The sequence below is a fragment of the Trachinotus anak genome, unplaced genomic scaffold, assembly GCF_046630095.1.
Source record: "Trachinotus anak isolate AG129_WGS33_773 ecotype Australia unplaced genomic scaffold, CSIRO_AGI_Tana_v1 ptg000016l, whole genome shotgun sequence".
NCBI lineage: Eukaryota > Metazoa > Chordata > Actinopteri > Carangiformes > Carangidae > Trachinotus > Trachinotus anak.
The window spans coordinates 24,007,139-24,028,437 of record NW_027273867.1 but is presented as its reverse complement, the minus strand read 5'-3'; the positions used below and the strand labels follow the sequence as shown (position 1 = coordinate 24,028,437).

General features: G+C 39.3%; 1 gene segment (V, D, J or C); it reads right to left on the bottom strand.

The window, feature by feature from the left end:
* Window positions 1-5,183: 5,183 nt before the first annotated feature.
* Window positions 5,184-17,914, bottom strand: LOC139634470 (Ig kappa chain V-III region MOPC 321-like). The segment is given in 4 exon segments: window positions 5,184-6,183; window positions 7,402-7,436; window positions 17,369-17,690; window positions 17,798-17,914. Coding segments are annotated over 4 exon segments (738 nt in total).
* Window positions 17,915-21,299: the final 3,385 nt, after the last annotated feature.

Below are 21,299 nucleotides of genomic sequence, written 5' to 3'. Positions count from 1 at the left end.
CTTCATTTGGCGTAAAAAAGGAGAAGCCTTCAACCCTAACAACACCATCCCCACTGTCAAACATGGTGGTGGGAACCTAATGCTTTGTCAATCACAGTAAACGGCACCATGAAAAAAGAGCAATACATCAAGATTCTCAACAGCAACATCAAGCAGTCTGCAGAGAAACTTGGCCTTGGGCACCAGTGAACATTTCAGCACGACTACGACCCAAAACAAACAGCAAAAGTGGTGAAGAAATGGTTAACGTTTTGCAGTGGCCCAGCCAGAATCCTGACTTGAATCCAATTGAGAATCTGTGGAGGGAGTTAAAGACCAGGGTGATGGTAAGGAGACCCTCCAACCTGAAAGAGTTGGAGCTTATCGCTAAAGATGAATGGGCAAAAATACCAATGGAGACATGCAAAAAGCTGGTCAGCAAGTATAGAAAGCGTTTGATTGCTGTAATAGCCAATAAAGGCTTTTCTACTGATTATTGAGAAGGGTATAAATAATTTTGGACATGCCACTTTTTGTTCAAATGTAAATAAAAGCTGAGAAATTATTGTTTCCACAATGATGCCTCTTGTACATTGTTTTATTATCTTCTGGGAGATGCCAGTGTCATTTCCAATCAAGAAGAAACTCGCTGGTTGAATAAAAATAAATTTAATACAAAATTTGCCAGGGGTATAAATAATTTTGGGCTTGACTGTATGTGTAACTATATGACATTTTGATAAAACACACCTATAACCCACAAACATTTGGTGTAGAGGTTTAACCAAGGGATCAATGAAGTTGTATTTCATGTTACTGAGAAAATACCATCATCGTCATATGGTCATGTTGTTATAAAAACTACAGATAGAAGCAGAATTTATTCGATAAACAGATCTTTATTTTGTGGAAATAGTGAAAGTACAATAAGAGAACTAGCAAACACAGAGAGAGAGAGAGAGAGAGAGAGAGACAGTGTCACAGTGAGCAGAGTAAAACCTGGAGCAGAGTCCCAGTGAGTCAGGTCAGGACTGGGAACACTGGTCTCTCCTCAGCGTCTCTGAGACCAGAGTCTGGCAGCCCTGGGTGGCCTCACAGGTCACAGAGTCCAGCTTCCCCCACTGGTCTGCAGGGAGCCTCAGGGTGCTGCTCCAGCTGCAGTGGCCAGCTGTGGCTCCTCACTGGAGGGGGGCAGCACTGTCAGGGTGGGGGCAACTTGACCCACTGCAGAGAGAGAGATGAACAAGTTTTTCTGTGGACTGCAGCAGAGGAGACGACTCCTTCTGTTGGTCGTCCTCAGATTGGATGAAACTGCTCGTCAGTTTCTCACTTCCCTCTCTGAGTTCAGTAACCATGGCAACAGACAGGCATCACTGCTGAACCATGATAACAGACAAGTTTCAGTACTAAAGATAAAAAGTTTAAGGTTCCTCTGATGTGTCAATGTTTCATCGGTAAAATACTAATTTAGAGTTTTAAATTTAAAAAAAACACAACTATATATTAGCAAATGTGAAAAATGTAAGTTTTAAATACTTTTACAGAGTCTGAAAAATTTCTTATCTAAAACAGAAAAGACTGAGATGGAGTCTGTTTATTTTGTTCATTCAAAATGAAATTTGTTTAAATACAGATTTACATTAAAACTCATCAAAAAATCCCACTCATACTGAATGATGTTAATTAAAATTTAAAAAAGATATAAGAAATGTATTGAAATAAACTGAACATTTTATTAATACAGATGAAAATACATAAAAATGAGATTTTTATGAACTCTGATATTTGGCCACATTCACATAGAAATGAGCATTAGCACATTCATCATCAATATTCCAATAAGGTGACCCACTGATAAACAGCATGATCAGAGTGATCAGATCCCTGTTGGAGTCAGTCAGAGCATTTCCATAGAGAGCCACTTTGCATCAGCAGCACCATGCTCCAGTGCTCTGGGAGAGTTTATAGTCCTGACAGTTGAAGACTGGATGACTGACAGCTGTCCTTCATCACAACAGAAGACACACAAATCCTCCTCATCAAAAACATGACTTTGATCTCCGTCCTCATCTGGACTCTCCTCTGCTGCTGCTTCACAGGTAAAGTCCAGAGAATCAAACTCCTCTCCTCTATCAACATCCGTCCCTCTGAAATGAAGCCGACAAAACCATGACTCTGCTTTATGTTTGTGTCTCTGTGTCCTCAGAGTCCAGAGGACAGGTCACAGTGACTCAGTCTGGAGCAGTGAGCTCTGCTCTGGGAGCCTCCATCACCATCACATGTAGGACCAGTCAGAACGTTTATGTTAACAGCAACGGGCACCACTTAGCCTGGTACCAACAGAGAGATGGAGAAAAACCTAAACTGCTTATTTACCGTGCTACCACTCGAGCATCAGGGATTCCAGCTCGTTTTACAGGCAGAGGATCAAACTCTGACTTCACTCTGACCATCAGTGGAGTCCAGGCTGAAGATGCAGCAGTTTACTACTGTCAGAGTTACCACTGGTTGAATAACAAAGCTGTGTTCACACAGTGAAAAAGCGTCGTACAAAAACCTCCCTCAGTCACTGAACAGAAACTGAAGTGACTGATACAGTTCACTGAGGACACACACACACACACACACACACACACACACACACACTCCCAGTAGTATATTTGGGTAAAGTCTATAGGGATAATTCAATCTTTCTCATCATCAATTTTACATATATTGATTCAAATATATTTACAAATGTTAATTATACATGTGTAGTTCATTTCTACATCACTCTGAAACACTTTGCTTTCAGTCTTTGGGAAATCCATCAGCACCAGGTATCATTTATAATACATCATCATCAAATCAGCCTGTGTGCTGATGATTTCCTTTTATACATCACAAATCCTCATCTTCCCATCTTTATGTTACTAATAAGATCAGAAGTTCAATTAGGATTTCTGGCTTCTCCCTTATATTTTAATGTGTAAACTGAGATTATCTATTTAAACCCCTCCCCCATCTGTGCTCAGTGCCTTCATTAAACAGCAGCTGTAAAAAGCACAGAAACTGCAGCCCCAACAGAAAGACAGGCCTTTTAGCAAGATGCTGCCTTCTTCAGCACCTGTGGGTGATGCTGGTGGTGGTGAGCAGAGTGAAGATTATGAGGAGAAGGAGAGAGATGATGGTGAGAGTGGAGGGAGAGTAGAACTTGCAGTAAGCAGATGATAACAATGGGCTGACAGCCTGGGTCAACAATATGTATTGAGAGAGGATGATGCATTAGCCTATATGCTACTGTCGTTTCTTAAATCGCGATGATGTGATGATGATCAAGAAAACTCCGCTGACACCGTCTTGCTTGTATATAAAGAGGTTTATTACAAGGAAGTCCAGCATCAAATCAAGCACTCGAGATTGCCTGAGAGAGGAGGCGAAGCCAGTGTGAATCTCCTCTGAATAACTGCTCTAACTCCCCATCTATATAGATTGGTTGGTTGTTTTCGTGAACCTAAGGTAAAACATATGGTTCCTGTAAATACAGAAAAAGGGCTTCCTTACATAAGATGAGGGAGTCATCAGTCTCCCATCCACGCCTAGACCTTTTGACCTAGGACCTTTAAGCTAAGGCCCTTAAATCTTTTTACCCTAGAGTCTTCTGGCTAAGGCCCTTAAATCTTTTTGACCAGGGGACTCCTAGCTAAACATACCAAACCCGTAAATTCACATAACATAACATACAGAACTTCAGATACTACACTACCCTGGAGTCCAGTCCCATTAAGATCCACTTAGTGGAAAATGTATTTATTAAATATAAAAATCCAGGGCTGATAGTTTGTCCCAGTCCAGTCCTGCTAGAAAATGTTCTATTTAATCAGCCTCAAAAATCTTTTTTCATAAAATTCATATCAGCTTGTTGAGCTGCTTGGTTGGAAATCAAATTAAAATTTCTACCAATATATAATTTTAATATTCACCTCTCTCAGCGCTGATGGGAAACATGATGATATGTTGAGGACAGCTACAGTTCACTGACTCTGTGTGTTTGCATATGTGTCCTCCCTCTCTGCTCCCAGCTGTTAAGAGGCCAGTGTTGATCAGTGGCTGTCCAGGCCTTTCAGAGCCACTGACACGCCGGCAGCACAATGATGATGTCTCTGACTGTCCTGCTGGTCACCCTGGGGCTCCTTGTTCAGGGTGAGACTCTCTTCTGAAAACTTGGCTTCAGGATACAACCAGGTTCACACAATGATTTTCTGCTGTGATGGAGAAAGACTGAAACAAGCAGCATTGACCTTCTTCATCTATTCTCCATGTTAAAGAAATGATCCTCTTCTGTTTGGGTGTTGATCATCTTTCTCCAAGCTGGATTTGTCTCAATAACCCTTCTCCTCTTTTTCATGTTTTCCAGGTTCATCAGGAGAAATCATCCTGACTCAGTCTCCTGGATCTCAGTCTGTTGTTTTAGGTCAGACAGTCTCTATCAGATGTAAAGCCAGTTCAACTGTTGACTATGATATGCAGTGGTACCTTCACAAACCTGGAGAAACTACTAAACTCTTGATTTTTATATATATATATATATATATATATATATATATATATACATATATATATATATATATATATTATAAGTAAATCAGGTGGGACTGACTTCACTCTGACCATCAGTGGAGTTCAGGCTGAAGATGCAGGAGTTTATTACTGTCAGCAGAGTGAGAGTTTCCCGTTCACACAGTGATACAACGTTGTACAAAAACCTCCCTCAGCTGCAGAGGAACTGATCTGACTGAACAGCTGCAGAGAAACTAAAACACTAGAGTTTGACTGCAACATATTCTCATCTTGGAAGAAATGTTGCCTATAGAAATACTGTATTTATTAAATTTATTCATAAAGATTATGAAGACATTACCTTTTCCAAATACAAAGAACAACACACTACACAAACAGCACTTTTTGACAGTAACAGTTGTCCAGTAAACATGTACATTTTTTTTGTTATACTGCCAAACGCACTGAGTAGATGTGATGTCAGTTAATGTTAACACCAAAGTCACAGTTTAAAATGACAGAAATTTAAACTGAAATGAAAAAGTCATGTAGAGAATCTTATAATGATAAAAGTGTTATTTTCAAATTCTAAATAATCAGAATGTGCAAAATTTGAATTTTCACTCAAAATGTGCATCAAAGACAAGAAGAGAGTTTCACACAGATGATGTTACACTTTTAATGATTCATTTTTCCACATCAGTTCATTCTTATGACATGGTACATCTCAAATAGTCTTTAAAATCATTCATGCACAATAGTATCTAACTTATCAGAAGAACTTTTGTTGATTACAAAGGCATCTACACACATGAGACTAATTGCACAAAATGATTGTTTTAACATTTGACAGCAGTTTATCAAAGAAATGAGACACATTTATGGTTCCAGAGTTACTGGATAGCTCTTTATGCAGATGATACCTGACTTTATATATCTGCTACTGAAAATCCAACTCAGCAGATTTCTGTCCCTCAAACAACATATAACTATCACTTTAAGATCTCAGTGTTTGAATGGAAGTGACAATTTTGTTAATTCAGCAAAATATGGTAAAAAAGAAAATTAGTCAACCCGCAAATAACTAGAGTTATCAATTGAGTTGTATTTCATGTCACTGAGAAAGTATCATAATCACCTGCTGATGTAATAAAAACTACAGATGGAAGCAGAATTTATTTGATGAACAGATCTTTATTTTGTTGAAACAGTGAAATTACAAACATTAGAAAAAACCAGCAAACATATCATAGAGATAGAAGATGAGAAAGAGAGAGAGAGAGACAATGTCACAGTGAGCAGAGTAAAACCAGTAGCAGAGTCCCAGTGAGTCAGGTCAGGACTGGGAACACTGGTCTCTCCTCAGCGTCTCTGAGACCAGAGTCTGGGAGCCCTGGGTGGCCTCACAGGTCACAGAGTCCAGCTTCCCCCACTGGTCTGCAGGGAGCCTCAGGGTGCTGCTCCAGCTGTAGAGGCCGTCCTTCCCCAGCACCCCGGGGCTCCTGCTCTCCTCCCAGCTGCTGCTGCTCCTGCTGCCCCCCACCTTCCAGGCCAGACTCCAGTCTGAGGGGAAGCCCTTGTTGGCCAGGCACATGAGCGTGACCTCCGTCTGATGGAGCTCCTCTTGGGATGGGGGCAGCACCGTCAGGGTGGGACGGGTATCACCTAGGAGACACCAATCAGCTTAGAGGACAGGGAGCACACAGCTGTCAAACAGCAGACACTTGGACACCGTTATTGTGTGAGACTTGATTTTCTCCTTTAAGGAGTTTCTGTCAGATGGTTTTTCTGCTCCACCAGTCACTCACTCACACATTGTTTCACTTCCCTTTAAGAAGCCTCTCATGCACATCAGCACAGAGACAATCATCAGACACTTTGACCTGAAATACATCAAACTACACTGGAAACACAAGAAGCTGATTTTACATTTTAATTATTACGTTTTACTGTAGTTTATATTACACAATTTAATGGAAAGAATAAAATACTGTTTGGAAACTTTTTCAGTTTTTCATGAATTTCTTCAAAGTCCTGATTCATTTATAGTGAAATACATTTACTGATAAAACTATCAAGAGCAAAACAGTTAAATCAGATCTAGTGATAAACGCCAAAATATCACATAATTACTGACAGCCATATTTAAAAATTTGACACAGATTAAAAAAAAATTATTACCAGAAGTAACTATTAAATTCAGAAAATTTCAGTTCTATATTATTTTAGCTCAATTTCTAACAAGTTTAAACTTTAAAGAGGACTGCAGGATTGTTGCTGCAGCTCAAATTGTTCACGTTCACAAATTAACTGCAACATGTAAAGAAAAATTCAGTGAATCTGCTTCAAGTTCAGCTTCACAGTTGAAGAGGAGAAATGAACAATAACAGAGATTTTAAAGTGGTTTAGATCGACCTCATGGAAAATTATATCTCCTACAGATGTTCAGACACAGAGATTAGAACCTGAACTCATCAGACAATATTTAATATTTGATCAGAAACTTACTTCCAACATCCAGTCTGGTTCCTCCACCAAAAGTCCACCACAGTGATACAAACTCATCGTCGTACAAAAACCTCTCACTGTACAGAGACACGGCTCTCTGACTTTGAAACAAACTAAATCTACAAACCCTCAAGATGCTGCTTTAGTGTTAAATTTAGAAATGAGGATTTTCTCTGCCTCAGTGTTTAATTTTCATTATCATGAGTTTTTACAATTTCTACTGTTAAAACAAACTTTGTCTCAAGTTGCAAAAGTTTTCTTTTAAAACTTTAAATTGACATGTAAAGGTAACTTTTTTTCCTGGTTTGCTGAATGTAATAGAAATAAAATGAAAAACAGCTCCTTAAATAAAAATGTTAAAAAACATTAACTTACTTCCAACATCCAGTCTGGTTCCTCCACCGAACGTGTACCACAGTGATACAAACTCATTGAGCCGTCGTACAAAAACCTCTCACTGTACAGAGACACGGCTCTCTGACTTTGAAACAAACAAACTCACCAAAATGAGTCTGTTTGTGATATTTCAACAGCTGATGTGAGAAATGACAATAGCCACAAAATCCCAGACTGTATATTTTTCGATTATATAGATTAATATTGAAATAAAAGTATTTGACTCTGCTGCTGCTTCACCTACATGTTCTCACTCCCAGCTCATCACATATGGACGTTTGGTCAGGAACCTTTAGCTTCATTGTTGAACATGAAATAAAACAGTACAGCATTACTAAATTCATTTAGAAACTCACAGCACTTGGTTAATGTTGGAGAAAGATTGTGGTGTGGTTTAATACAGAAAAAGTTCAGTGTGACTTTAAAACCATGATGTTGTCTCAGCTCATATACGTCTCTGACAAAAGGCTTTGGTCTGTTTGATTCATGCGTCAACTCTCAACAAAGCACAGTCTGTATTTGTATCAGATAAACTGCATGATTAAAAATGATGCTAAAGGAGTTCAAAAGTGACACCAGGAGGTCCTGACCAAGTGACTGTGACGAGTTTGGGGTGAGAGCGTGTTGACTTCACAGGTAAAGTCCAGAGAATCAAACTCCTCTAACATCCGTCCCTCTCAAGAGAGACCAGGAGGAACTTTGTAGTGAGGACCACCTGGACTTCTCAGCAGCTGAGGCTCAGGGTGTTAGAGGCTTTCTTCAGGGTGGACAACATAAACTGACAGCATGACACAGGATCTAAATGGGGAAAGTGAAGAACTGTGTGGTGCGGACACTCCCTCAACCAGGTACCATGAATATCTTTGCTGTTATTAGTCTATGGAGCTGTTTCTAAATAAACTACAGCTCCATTATTTTATTGAAATCCAGGAACATGTCACTCAGTGTAACAGTGTGGCTCACTCATGTTTTTTTAATAATTAACAGACAGCAATGGAGCTCTACAGCAAATCTAAAGATGTCATTCAGGTTTTGGATACACAGACAAGACTTGTTAGTTAGTTCCATTCACTGGTGGATTGATGGGATTTGTTTATAACATCATGTGAACATGACTGACATCACATTTCAACAACGAGCTGAAATGAGACCTATGATGTCAGACATGTTCAGTCAGGTTAGAGGCTGATGACACCTGTGTAATGTTATTGTCATCATGTGATCACAGAGACCTGGATGTGGGCGGATCACACCTGGTCTGTGAGGGTCTGTGCTGGGACCTGGAACTTGGGACTGCTTTAGTGGAAGGATCAAGGTTTAAAGACACTGTAACATGTTGACACTCTGTATATTTACTTTTGACCATAATAGACATGATGACGTGACCTTTAATCACAAGTCCATCATATATATGTGTGTATGTTCACTTCTTCACCTGAGGACGATATCTGTGGTTGAAATGATCTCAGTCACATCCACATCAAAGAAAAGAAAAGGAAAAGACAGTAGGATGCTGCAGTTTCTTATTTGTTCTTTTTATCATTAAAAAACTCACGTCTGAGGTCATTTTTATAGTTGATTCCCTTATCCTCTAACTTCAGTGTGTGTGTGTGTGTGTGTGTATGTGTGTGTGTCCTCAGTGAACTGTATCAGTCAGTTAAGTTTCTGTTCAGTGACTGAGGGAGGTTTTTGTGCGACACTTTTTCACTGTGCGAACACCTCCTGACTGTTCACATGCTGACTGTTCACTGTGACCTGTCCTCTGGACTCTGAGGACACAGAGACACAAACATAAAGCAGAGTCATGGTTTTGTCGGCTTCATTTCAGAAGGATGGATGTTGATAGAGGAGAGGAGTTTGATTGTCTGGACTTTACCTGTGAAACAGCAGCAGAGGAGAATCATTCTATTCATCTGGCATGCAAGCACAGATGGGTTTTTTTTCACTGTCTGTGCCTTGCATGATAGTATTTTAGCTATTAGTTGGCAAACCTTGATCGGACACTTGCACTTGTGCTTATTATTGTCCAATCAGTCATGGGACATTTTGAGTCTACTATTTCTTGTGTAATAATTCATAGTAGACATTTGGACAACAATACTAAATGCTCACCACACTATATAGTGGTCTATACGATGAATAGTGAGTGATTGTTTACACAGTACAAATCCTTCATGACTCATCCAGCCCCAGTAAGTGAGAACATAAAATTCAATCAGAAAAACCATCACAAAGTATTTAAGTAGTTCTACCCTTTTTCCTAACAAATCATACAACTCCCCTATCCTTAAGTAATACTGTTAATATTGTTTTGCAGTTTTTACCATAGTGTTGTTTTGTCTTGATAACCTTTTTTAGGACTTGCATTGAATTAAGGTGCAGTTAAGACTTATTCTACTTCTGCTTTTAATTGCTACATTTGTCACAATTTACCATTGTTGTTTTTGATCTTATGTTTTAGACTTCAAACCAGAAGAGAAGAGCAGCTGCTTTGCTTGGACTTCCACACTATCTGAAGGAGGATCCTATCAATTTCATCTGTGTCTGCAAGGTGTGTGAGTGAGCTGATTTCATTGTTGCATGGGAAACTCCTATCACATTGAAAAACAATTTGTTAATTAATGTAAGACAGAAGGCTAAATTAGTGTCATTTTAACATGGTTTTCATTCAGTTGTGACACAGTTAATGCACTTACCTACTACTGGATTGATATTTCTATACTTGTTAAAAATGCTGGAGTCATAGATGAAAAAACTGCATTTTAAAATCTTTTCCAGACATAATTGAAAGCATGAGACTGTTTCCCTGCCATCTTTACAAACCTTTGACAGCGTCAGAACAAACATTTAATAATTGTCTAGTGTTAGTCAAGCTACTGAAAGTGCTTTCTGTCAGTTTGATGGCAAGTCCAGATTTAAGTTTTGAAATTTGGTTAGCCATTTGGTTTATGTTTGGATTAAGTAGCTTTAAACTCAAAAGAAAAAAAAAGATTCTCACACTGTATAATCACATGAAGTTTATGAACAGTATGTCTATTTCAAGCCATATGATATTTACACTTAGGAAAATGTTCACATGTTTTTTTAAAAATCTATTCTACTTGTCTTTTGCAGCATTTTTACGCCAAATTCAGTCTATCATATCTGGATCACCACTAGTAAAACAAAGTTTGTGGCTTTAAAACCAAAGCAATTTATTTATGACACTAACTGTACTTACTAGTGGCATATTCTATATAGCCAAAGACTGTTATAACTTATGCTTTTGTGACAGCAGTTTTCCAAAACATACACACATAATAAACATGCCTTATCATGGCCATAATTATGGTCTTTTCCTTAAATGCCAAGTACAAAACTAGGCACATGTGTTTCAATGTGTATCTCCATTGTTCTGATTCTGGGAACAGGGATACAGCCTGTACTTGACTAACAATAAATTACTTTGAAATATTGTCTAATAATTAATATCAAGGGGTCTTGGAGTAGGATTTTACTATTTAGGTTAAATGGCACCTTGTCATTTGGTGTTTTGCAGAATGTAGCATAATGTTGTCTTTGTTGTCATTGTGTCTTTCCCAACATAGTATAGTAAAAGTTTAGTACAGTCAAGTCAAGTCAGGGCAGGAGAAAAGACACAGACAGAATGTAGGATCATATAAAGACAAATCAGACTATTAATGAAACTTATAATAATAATGTAGCGCCCCTTTGCCATCCTGGCTTTAATAGGCCTGAACGTTGCTCATGAGTGGTGTAGCCTAAAACCAACGGCTGTTTTACCCGCAGGTGAAATAAAACAGGTACCTGACCGCAGGTACAGGAGATGAGAGGACAGACACAGCATCACCCACACACACCTGAGGAGTCACACAGCCGACGATGTTGACCAAGTCCTCCGCTCGCAACCAGTCCGGCTCCGTTGAGTCCTCGTCCCCCTCTGATAGCAAAACTTCGCTATCAGAGTTAGCTTGCTGCTGGCATCCCACGAAGTCCATTCTAAAGCGCTAGCCGATGACGCAGCCATAATAATCATACTTCCCAGATGAGTTGTCCACTCGCACTGATTAATACCACCAGCAGGTAACAGAAAGAGTCCTGGTCGCACACTTTCCCCTTATGATGGCAGAAGTAAATAAAACTGTAAATATTAGACTTTACGGCCTAAAAACACAACGTCCTCAACCGGTGCGTACATCCTCCGGCCCCGTCGTCTCTGCCTCTCACTCCCAGCATCCTTCTCTTCCCGCCCTTTGATCTGGACTGTCATTGGCTCATAAATAAACCAATCAAAATCATACATATGAATCTCTTACTGTATACAAATAAATCATTATCACAACATCTCCAGCACTCTTAAAACAGGCAGGTTAACAGGTAGGTTAACAGGTAGGTTAACAGGTAGGTTAACAGGTAGGTAAACAATAAACACATGAGATTCCAAACTTATTGCATCATGTAATATTAAAGTCTTTTAACCTCTTTTTAAATACTATTCATTCTATTGATGAATTTACCCCCCCCCCCCCCCCCCTTTTTTTAAGCTTATTTGTTTATTCTTATTTATAAACCAAATAGCTTGTAACACCTAAAGTTAAAATCGCTACAATAATTATAATAGGACTGATAATAGAGACGATACATGCTTAATTACTGAATACTTCATTATGTTCTTTAGACCTCCAGTTCGGCAGAGGAGGCTGTAAAAGGAGTGGGCGTTGGCTTTCTCATTGTTGTAGAGGAAGGTGGAAGCAAGGAAGAGTTGCTGGCAAAAGAGATCGTTGATGTTGCTGTTGTACTGGAGGAGCAGATCATTCTGCATGAGCAGAAGAAATATTGCTAATGCCTTTGCTACACTGATGGGTCTTCTTTACTGCCTGAACATAGACTATCCCAAAAGACCGAAGTATACATTTGAGCTCAAACAAAAAGTTTTCATGGGCATTGGTAGTGGAAGTTGTTCAGCCAAAGTACATGCTTCAAGGCAAAGTGTAGTGGCAAGTCCGTCAAAGCAGCACCATGCCAATATACACATCACATCTTTAGGTCACTCAACACAGGGCCTATGTTAAAAAGATAAAGTGCAGAAACTGTTTTTAAACTGTTCTGTACAGTGATTTAAAAAATAAATGTGTGAAAATGTGAAAACATGTTAAATATGTGACATTTGTCATATTTTCAGCCATGGAAGTGTTATAACATAAGGCTCGTACCAAAAAGGTCACTGTCAGTTCTGAAATTTATTAAAATAGTATTCTGAATGTTTTTGGATTTTGATGAACGATCATTTCTATGTAGTACTGTTTGAAAGAGAAACTCGGGTTATGTGGGTACATTACTCAGTTCAATTTTTCGGATGAACTTAACATTGCAACTACGATGAACTCTTCCTGAAAAAGTAACCTGGCTGCCTTAAAAAGACAAGTTAGTCCAACAAAATGCTTAGTTGAGCCAACTTTTATTACAATATTTGCACAATCACAAATCAAAAGTTACTTTAACAAGATGCTTAGTTAAAACAACTTTAATTTTCATGTTTGCAACTCAAGATACCAATACAAGTCTGTTGGTTTTATCGAACATTGTATGTTGTCTCAACTAGAATTTAGGTTTGTACTTAGAAACTCTTGTTGGTGTCACTATAATATCTTGTTGATTAAACTTAAATTACAGTTGATGGTACTGTTTTATCTGCTTCAGTTTTGTCACCCCAACTATTTATTCTAAGTTAAAGGAACTCGGATATATGTCCAAACAACTGAAGTTTCATAGCTTACCTCACTCAATGTTTTAAGGCAGCCAGGTTACAAATTATTTTAAGTTGAACCAGCATGTTCTTTTTTACAGTGTGTTCTGAACATGGAGAAAATCCTGTACATTGTTTAGAATCCACATTTCACCAAACTCAGGTAATGTAGTTAAATTCCAAGTATTTGTCTCATGTAAATGTTAATCAAGATCTTGTGGAGGTCTGTTGGAGTCAGTCAGAGCATTTCCATAGAGAGCCACTTTGCATCAGCAGCACCATGCTCCAGTGCTCTGGGAGAGTTTATAGTCCTGACAGTTGAAGACTGGATGACTGACAGCTGTCCTTCATCACAACAGAAGACACACAAATCCTCCTCATCAAAAACATGACTTTGATCTCCGTCCTCATCTGGACTCTCCTCTGCTGCTGCTTCACAGGTAAAGTCCAGAGAATCAAACTCCTCTCCTCTATCAACATCCGTCCCTCTGAAATGAAGCCGACAAAACCATGACTCTGCTTTATGTTTGTGTCTCTGTGTCCTCAGAGTCCAGAGGACAGGTCACAGTGACTCAGTCTGGAGCAGTGAGCTCTGCTCTGGGAGCCTCCGTCACCATCACATGTAGGGTCAATCCAGAAGTTAATTTTTGGAACAACCAGCACCTCTTAGCCTGGTACCAACAGAAAGATGGAGAAAAACCTAAACTGCTTATTTATGATGCTACCACTGGAGCATCAGGGATTCCAGCTCGTTTTACAGGCAGTGGATCAAACTCTGACTTCACTCTGACCATCAGTGGAGTCCAGGCTGAAGATGCAGCAGTTTACTACTGTCAGAGTGAACATTACATCAACAGTCAGGGGGTGTTCACACAGTGAAAAAGTGTCGTACAAAAACCTCCCTCAGTCACTGAACAGAAACTGAAGTGACTGATACAGTTCACTGAGGACACACAGACACACACACACAATCAATAAATCAATCATACTTTATTTGTAAAGCACTTTTCATACAATAAAATGTAGCACAAAGTGCTTTACATAGATGATGTACAATGAAACAGCAAAAGAATACTGAATACTGAAGGCCATAATACTGAAAGGCTGCCTCACCATGAGTTTTTGTTCTAACTTTTGGGATGATTAAAAGGCCGCTACCAGAAGACCTGAGGGTTCTCGAGGGCTCATAAGATAGAAGCAAATCTGACAGATAAGTAGAACTAAAACCATTAAGAGCTTTGTAAACTAGTAAAATGATATTAAAATCAATCCTGAAGGACACAGGCAGCCAATGCAGAGATTTTAAAATTGGTGTAATGTGTGCTCTCTTTCTGGTCTTCGTCAGCATACATGCAGCTGAGTTTTGTAGTAACCGCAGTTGAGCTATATTTTTCTTAAGAAGACCAGAAAATAGAACATTACAGTAATCTATTCTGCTGGAAATAAAAGCATGGATTAGTGACTCTGTGTTGGCTCGGGAGAGAAATGGTTGCACTCTGGCGATGTTCTGATAAAATGCTGTTTTAGTTATTGTCCTAATGTGTGGTTCAAAGTTAAGATCAGGGTCAAATAAAACACCAAGATTTTCCACTTGCTGACTAGGTTGAAGTGCAAATGTTTGAAGTTTGTCATTGAGTTTCTACTTCTGATCCTCAGGACCGATAATTAAGACCTCTGTTTTATTCTGGTTGAGCTGGAGAAAGTTCTCTGCCATCCATGACTTAATATCTCAAATACAGTTGAAAAGGGCATCAATTGGCCCTGAGTCATCAGGAGACACGGCAGTGTACAGCTGTGTGTCATCAGCGTAACTATGGAAGTTTATACCATGCCTCCTGATGACATTTCTAAAAGGCATCATGTATAAATTAAAAAGAGATGGAAATTGAGCCTTGGGGGACACCATAATCCACTTCATAGCTTTTTGATGTACATTCATCCATGCTCACGTAAAATTTTCTCTCTGTAAGATCACCAATGAACCAATTAAAAACGGCACCCGAGATGCCAACCAGCTTGTGAAGTCTATTTAAAAGAATTGAGTGATCTACTGTGTCAAAAGCAGCAGTAAGATCCAGCATCACTAGCACAGAGAGTTTTTTCATGTCCATATTATGTCTAAGGTCATTTAAAACCTTGACCAGTGCAGTCTCTGTGCTGTGATTGGCTCGAAAACCGGACTGGTACTGTTCAAAAATATTGTTTGACTTAATAAAGTAATTCAACTGATTAAAGTTTCTCTAAAATTTTGCTTAAAAATGGCAGGTTGGACACTGGTCTGCAGCTCCTGGGGAGTGAGACATCTAAATTATTTCACTTCAAGAGGGGTTTGACCATGGCAGTCTTCAAAGCAGTGGGAAAAACACCCATCTGAAGGGAGTAATTTACAATATTAAGAACATGTTCATCTAAAAAGCCATGAATTGTTTTAAAGAAGGATGTGGGAATGGGATCTAAAACACAGGTTTCTGGTTTTAAGTGTGAGATAACTTCACCAAGCATCTCCGCATCAACCAGGACAAATTTCTCTAGTGTTTCCTCAGATAAAAACAAAGTAAGTTTGACCTAATTGTAGCTATTTTATTACTGAAGTGGGCTGCAATTTTTTTACATTTAGAATTGTTGATATAGTCCTAGATTGATTAAAAACAGGGTTAATTAAATGATCAATAGTTGAGAAAAGGATTTTTGGGTCGCTCTAGTTCTCACTTCTCAGTTTTGAAAAATATGCTTGTCTTGCTTGTCTGATAGCTTTATTGTAGATATTCAGTTGTTCACGGTAGATTTGATAATTAACTGTAAGTTTGTTCTTTCTGCATCTTCTTTCTGCTATTCAACATTTTTTCTTTAATTGTCTGATTTGTTCCTTTCTCCATGGTGGTGTTGGATCAATAGTGACCTTTTTCAGTTTTACTGGGGCCACTGTGTCAAGGGTTGATTTAAGTTTACTGTGAAAACTATCTACAATAAAATCACAAGACAGGTAAATAGTCTGCAGGAAGCTCAATAAAATTTGCAGCCACTTGAGCAGTAAGATGGCGTTTCCTGACTGTTCGCTCTGGAATATCCTGTTGCACAAAACCATTAACAGTAAAAAAGACACAGATGGGGTCAGAAATTCCTACATCTACAGTGGAGGATATGTTTGCAGACAGGCCATGTGTTATTACCAGGTCTAGTGTGTGGCCTCTGTTGTGGGCTGTGTAACATGCTGTATAAAATCCATACAGTTTAGTAAATTAAAAAAATCTAAGGCAAATGAGTCTGACTGATTATCAACATGCAGATTAAAATCACCTAAAATAATAACACTGTTGTAGTTGGTGTGAATGATTGAAAGTATTTCTGAGAATTCTGTGATAAAAGTTGAGGATTGTTTGGGTGGCCTGTAAACACACATACACAGTATAGGAGGACTGCTAAAAACAATAGAATGATGTTCAAAGGAACTGTATTCATCAAATGTAACATCTTTAAAACCCAGTGATGTTGACAAAATGTTTTTACGTCCTTTTGACTAGTCCTGGAGGAATGTGAAAAACTGTAGTTTGGTGGTGTGGTTTCAATGAGGGTAACTGGTCCATTTGTAATAAGCCAAATCTCAGTGAAAAACAAGCAATCAATATTATTATCTAGGATCAGATTATTAATGAGAAAAGTCTTGTTTAAAAGAGACCTAACATTTAAAAGTGCCATGTTGAAAGTCACTGGGGAGGTTTTCTTGTGCTGTGAATTAAAAGCTGGTGATGTGTGTGTGTGCACAGGGTCCTGAGATTATTAATGTATTAATGTATATTTGCGGACAGCATTTGGCTGCCACACTTACTGGGATGAACCCCATCTCTCTTGAAAAGAGACCAGCGATCCCAGAACAGGTTGAAATTATCGATAAAATCCATGTTGTGAGATCTGCAGGTAGACTGGAGCCAGGTGTGCAGTTAAAAAATCTAATTGAGGTTTTGGATAAACAGACAATATTTGTAAAAGTATACCTTTACTGTTCGTATTGTGTGTGTGTGTGTGTGTCTGTGTGTGTGTGTGTGTGTGTGTGTGTAGGTGTGTGTGTGTATGTGTGTGTGTGTGTGTGTGTTCTCATTGAACTGTATCAGTCTCTGCAGCTGCTTCCAACTGCAGCAGTCAGTTCAGTTTCTGTTCAGTTTGAATGAGGGAGGTTTATGTACGACGCTTTTTCACTGTGTGAACAGAACCCAGCGGCTGGCATCAAATTCACCGTTACAGTAGTAAACTGCTGCATCTTCAGCCTGGACTCCACTGATGGTCAGAGTGAAGTCAGAGTTTGATCCACTGCCTGTAAAACGATCTGGAATCCCTGATGCTCGAGTGGTAGCATAGTAAATAAGCAGTTTAGGTTTTTCTCCATCTCTCTGTTGGTACCAGGATAAACGGTGCTTGTTGTCATAAACATAAACATTCTGACCAGTTCCACATGTGATGGCGATGGAGGCTCCCAGAGCAGAGCTCACTGCTCCAGACTGAGTCACTGTGACCTGGTCTTTGGACTCTGAGGACACAGAGACACAAACATAAAGCAGAGTCATGGTTTTGTCGGCTTCATTTCAGAGGGACGGATGTTGATAGAGGAGAGGAGTTTGATTCTCTGGACTTTACCTGTGAAGCAGCAGCAGAGGAGAGTCCAGATGAGGACGGAGATCAAAGTCATGTTTTTGATGAGGAGGATTTGTGTGTCTTCTGTTGTGATGAAGGACAGCTGTCAGTCATCCAGTCTTCAACTGTCAGGACTATAAACTCTCCCAGAGCACTGGAGCATGGTGCTGCTGATGCAAAGTGGCTCTCTATGGAAATGCTCTGACTGACTCCAAAAGGGGCCTGATCTCTCTGATCATGCTGTTTATAAATGGATCAATCAGTGTACTGGAATATTGACTATAATTTTAAGATTTCTGCTGATTTTGGAGAGAAACAAAATCATATTTTTACTGAATCAGCTTCTTGTGTTTCCAGTGTAGTTTGATGTATTTCAGGTCAAAGTGTCTGATGATTGTCTCTGTGCTGATGTGCATGAGAGGCTTCTTAAAGGGAAGTGAAACAATGTGTGAGTGAGTGACTGGTGGAGCAAAAAAAACCATCTGATAGAAGCTGGTTAGAGTTTATATATATGCTATTCATTGCCACTAGATGTCACATTAGACCACCAGCATCTTGGACCAAAACAAAAGCTTCGTCTGCCACGCCTACCTTTGGCCACAACCCCCACCTTCCTCTGTGTTCTCACCAATGTGTCACGAAGCCTGATTAAAGTGAACTGTAAACACTCAACAAGAACAATTGAACAACGTTACCTTGTTTAAACAAGAGTCAACAAAGAAAAACAGTCCAGTTACAACCATTAGCCCACGCTAGCATTGCCTTGATATACTCCACAGCAATGCTAGCACTAAGCCAGCTAGCAATAGCAACATTTACCAAATAAATTCATAATGTCTGCAAAAGAGTATTAGCTACAGTTATCTTGTCACTAATGAAAGCAGACATGTAACATTATGAACCCATCGAGTTGCCTCTGCAAGTCCAGCTGGAGCCCTTTAGCAGCTCCATCTCAGAAAACCCAGACCAGTATTGGGTCTGGTCCTCAGCCTTAGACTTATTATTTTTCATTTATTCTCCCTTATTCTCTATCGTCTGAAAAATCAAAAATAAACTTGGTAAAATACTGAAAATCAAAGCTGGATCTGGCACTTTGCTGGTGGGCTAACACACTGTTTTTTTTCTTAGTTGGATAAGAGAAAATGTTTATGCTTGGTGGAAATAAAAATATATTTTCTACCCCTGATTTTTGCCATTCATATATTTTTTTTGTTATATTTGCTTTCAAGTCATCTCTCTCAATATTGATGGGAAACATGACAATATGTTGAGGACAGCTACAGTTGACTGACTCTGTGTGTTTGCATATGTGTCCTCCCTCTCTGCTCCCAGCTGTTAAGAGGCCAGTGTTGATCAGTGGCTGTCCAGGCCTTTCAGAGCCACTGACACGCCGGCAGCACAATGATGATGTCTCTGACTCTACTGCTGGTCACCCTGGGGCTCCTTGTTCAGGGTGAGACTCTCTTCTGAAAACTTGGCTTCAGGATGCAACCAGGTTCATCACAATGATGTTCTGCTGTGATGGAGAAAGACTGAAACAAGCAGCACTGACGTTCTTCATCTATTCTCCATGACAAAGAAATTATCCTCTTCTGTTTGGATGTTGATCATCTTTCTCCAAGCTGGATTTGTCTCAATAACCCTTCTACTCTTTTTACATGTTTTCCAGGTTCAGCAGAATAAATCATCCTGACTCAGTCTGCTGGATCTCAGTCTGTTGTTTCAGGACAGACTGTCTCTATCAGGTGTAATGTTAGTTCATATGTTAGCAATGAGGAAGACTGGTACCTACAGAAATCTTGAGAATCTCCTCAAACTCCTGATTTATTCAGCTTCAACTCGTCACTCTGGAGTCTCATATCGTTTTAGTGGTTGGCAATTTGGAAATGACTTCACTCTGATTATCACTGGAGTCCAGACTGAAGATACAGGACTTTATCACTGTCAGCAGGATTGAAGCCAATCGTACCCACAGTGATACCACATCATAAAAAAACCTCCCTCAGCTGCAGAGGAACTGATCCGACTCAACAGCTGCACTGAAACACATACACCTCAGAAGTTTGAGAGTGAAGTACATATAATAGAAAACTGCCAGGAAATACTATCTATAGAACAGTGAGATACAGCATAATGATCATTGATAAGGGATATTAAACAAAATATCTAAAGTGAGAACAAACTACATTATGTGTCGATGAAATGTAGTTAAATCAATGCCGTAACAACACATTAACACTAATTTGTTGAGACTTTAAAAAGGTTTGACTTCACAATAAAACACAGGATTGGCCCAAGCATCGATACTGGTACTGGTACTGGTACTGGGACTCTGGGTCCAATTCTCATATCACTGTTATGCAGACGACACACAACTATACCTATTATTCCCACCAGATGGACCCACAGTCTCTGTGTGGATCTCAGCCTGTCTCTCTTGACATATCCACACGGATGAACTTTAATGACACCTCTCTAAGACTGAACTTCTCATTCCAGCCAATTCTTCTCTCTGTCACGATATTGATCAAAATTGCCTCTTTATCTGACCAGCTATCCTTCTCTGGCCATGTTGCGTCCATCTTCCGGTCATTCCATTTTGTTCTTTACAACATCAGAAAAATCAGTGGTTATCTCTTGCCTTCACTACTGAAATGCCCCTGTGGAGGGCCTCCCTTCATGGACAGTGAAACCCCAGAATGCAGCAGCATTTCCAAAAAGTGCACGTCACTCTGCTACTCATCAACTTACACTGGCTACCCGTGGCTGCCTGAAACAAATTCAAGTAACTAATGCATCCAAAGTGACTTCTGGGTCTGCACCCATCTACATGAACTAAATCATTCAGCCTTATGCTCCTTCTCCTCCACTGTGTTCCTCCAATGAATATCATCTGGCATTGAAATCCCTGCACATAAGGCATTCTCAGTCCAGACTGTTCTCATATGTGGTTCCTTGATGACTGAACAAGCTACTGAATACCATCAGAGCAGGGCATCCCACTCTACCATCAAGAATCTCTTGAACACTCATCTCTTCCTCCTCTCCTAACACCTTTAATACCCTAACATGCCTAACTAGCACTTACCATTTCAATTTACTTATTTTCTTGACATGCTTGCACTCATTAAATAGATATTGGACTTACAGTAGCACATACGTCTCCTACTGCACACTTTAGGTAAAAGCATCTGCAAAATGAATAAATATAAATATAAGTGATGATAAATGTTGACACCAGATTTCTGAGACTGATGCTTTGATGATATAAACTGCTGATAAAATCCTGTGTCATGATTCTAATGCAGCTCATTCTTCTGTGTCTTTCTACATTTCTTCTTTACACTTTCTGGAAACTTCTAAAAGTTTCTGCCAATGACTCACTTCACTGGTAAGACACAGACTGTACAACTGATTTTACTTGAAATATCTGTTACCTACCAAAAAATATATTTTCAGAAAGTGTAATGAAGCAGTTTGTGTCATTGCAAAAACTTCAATGCAG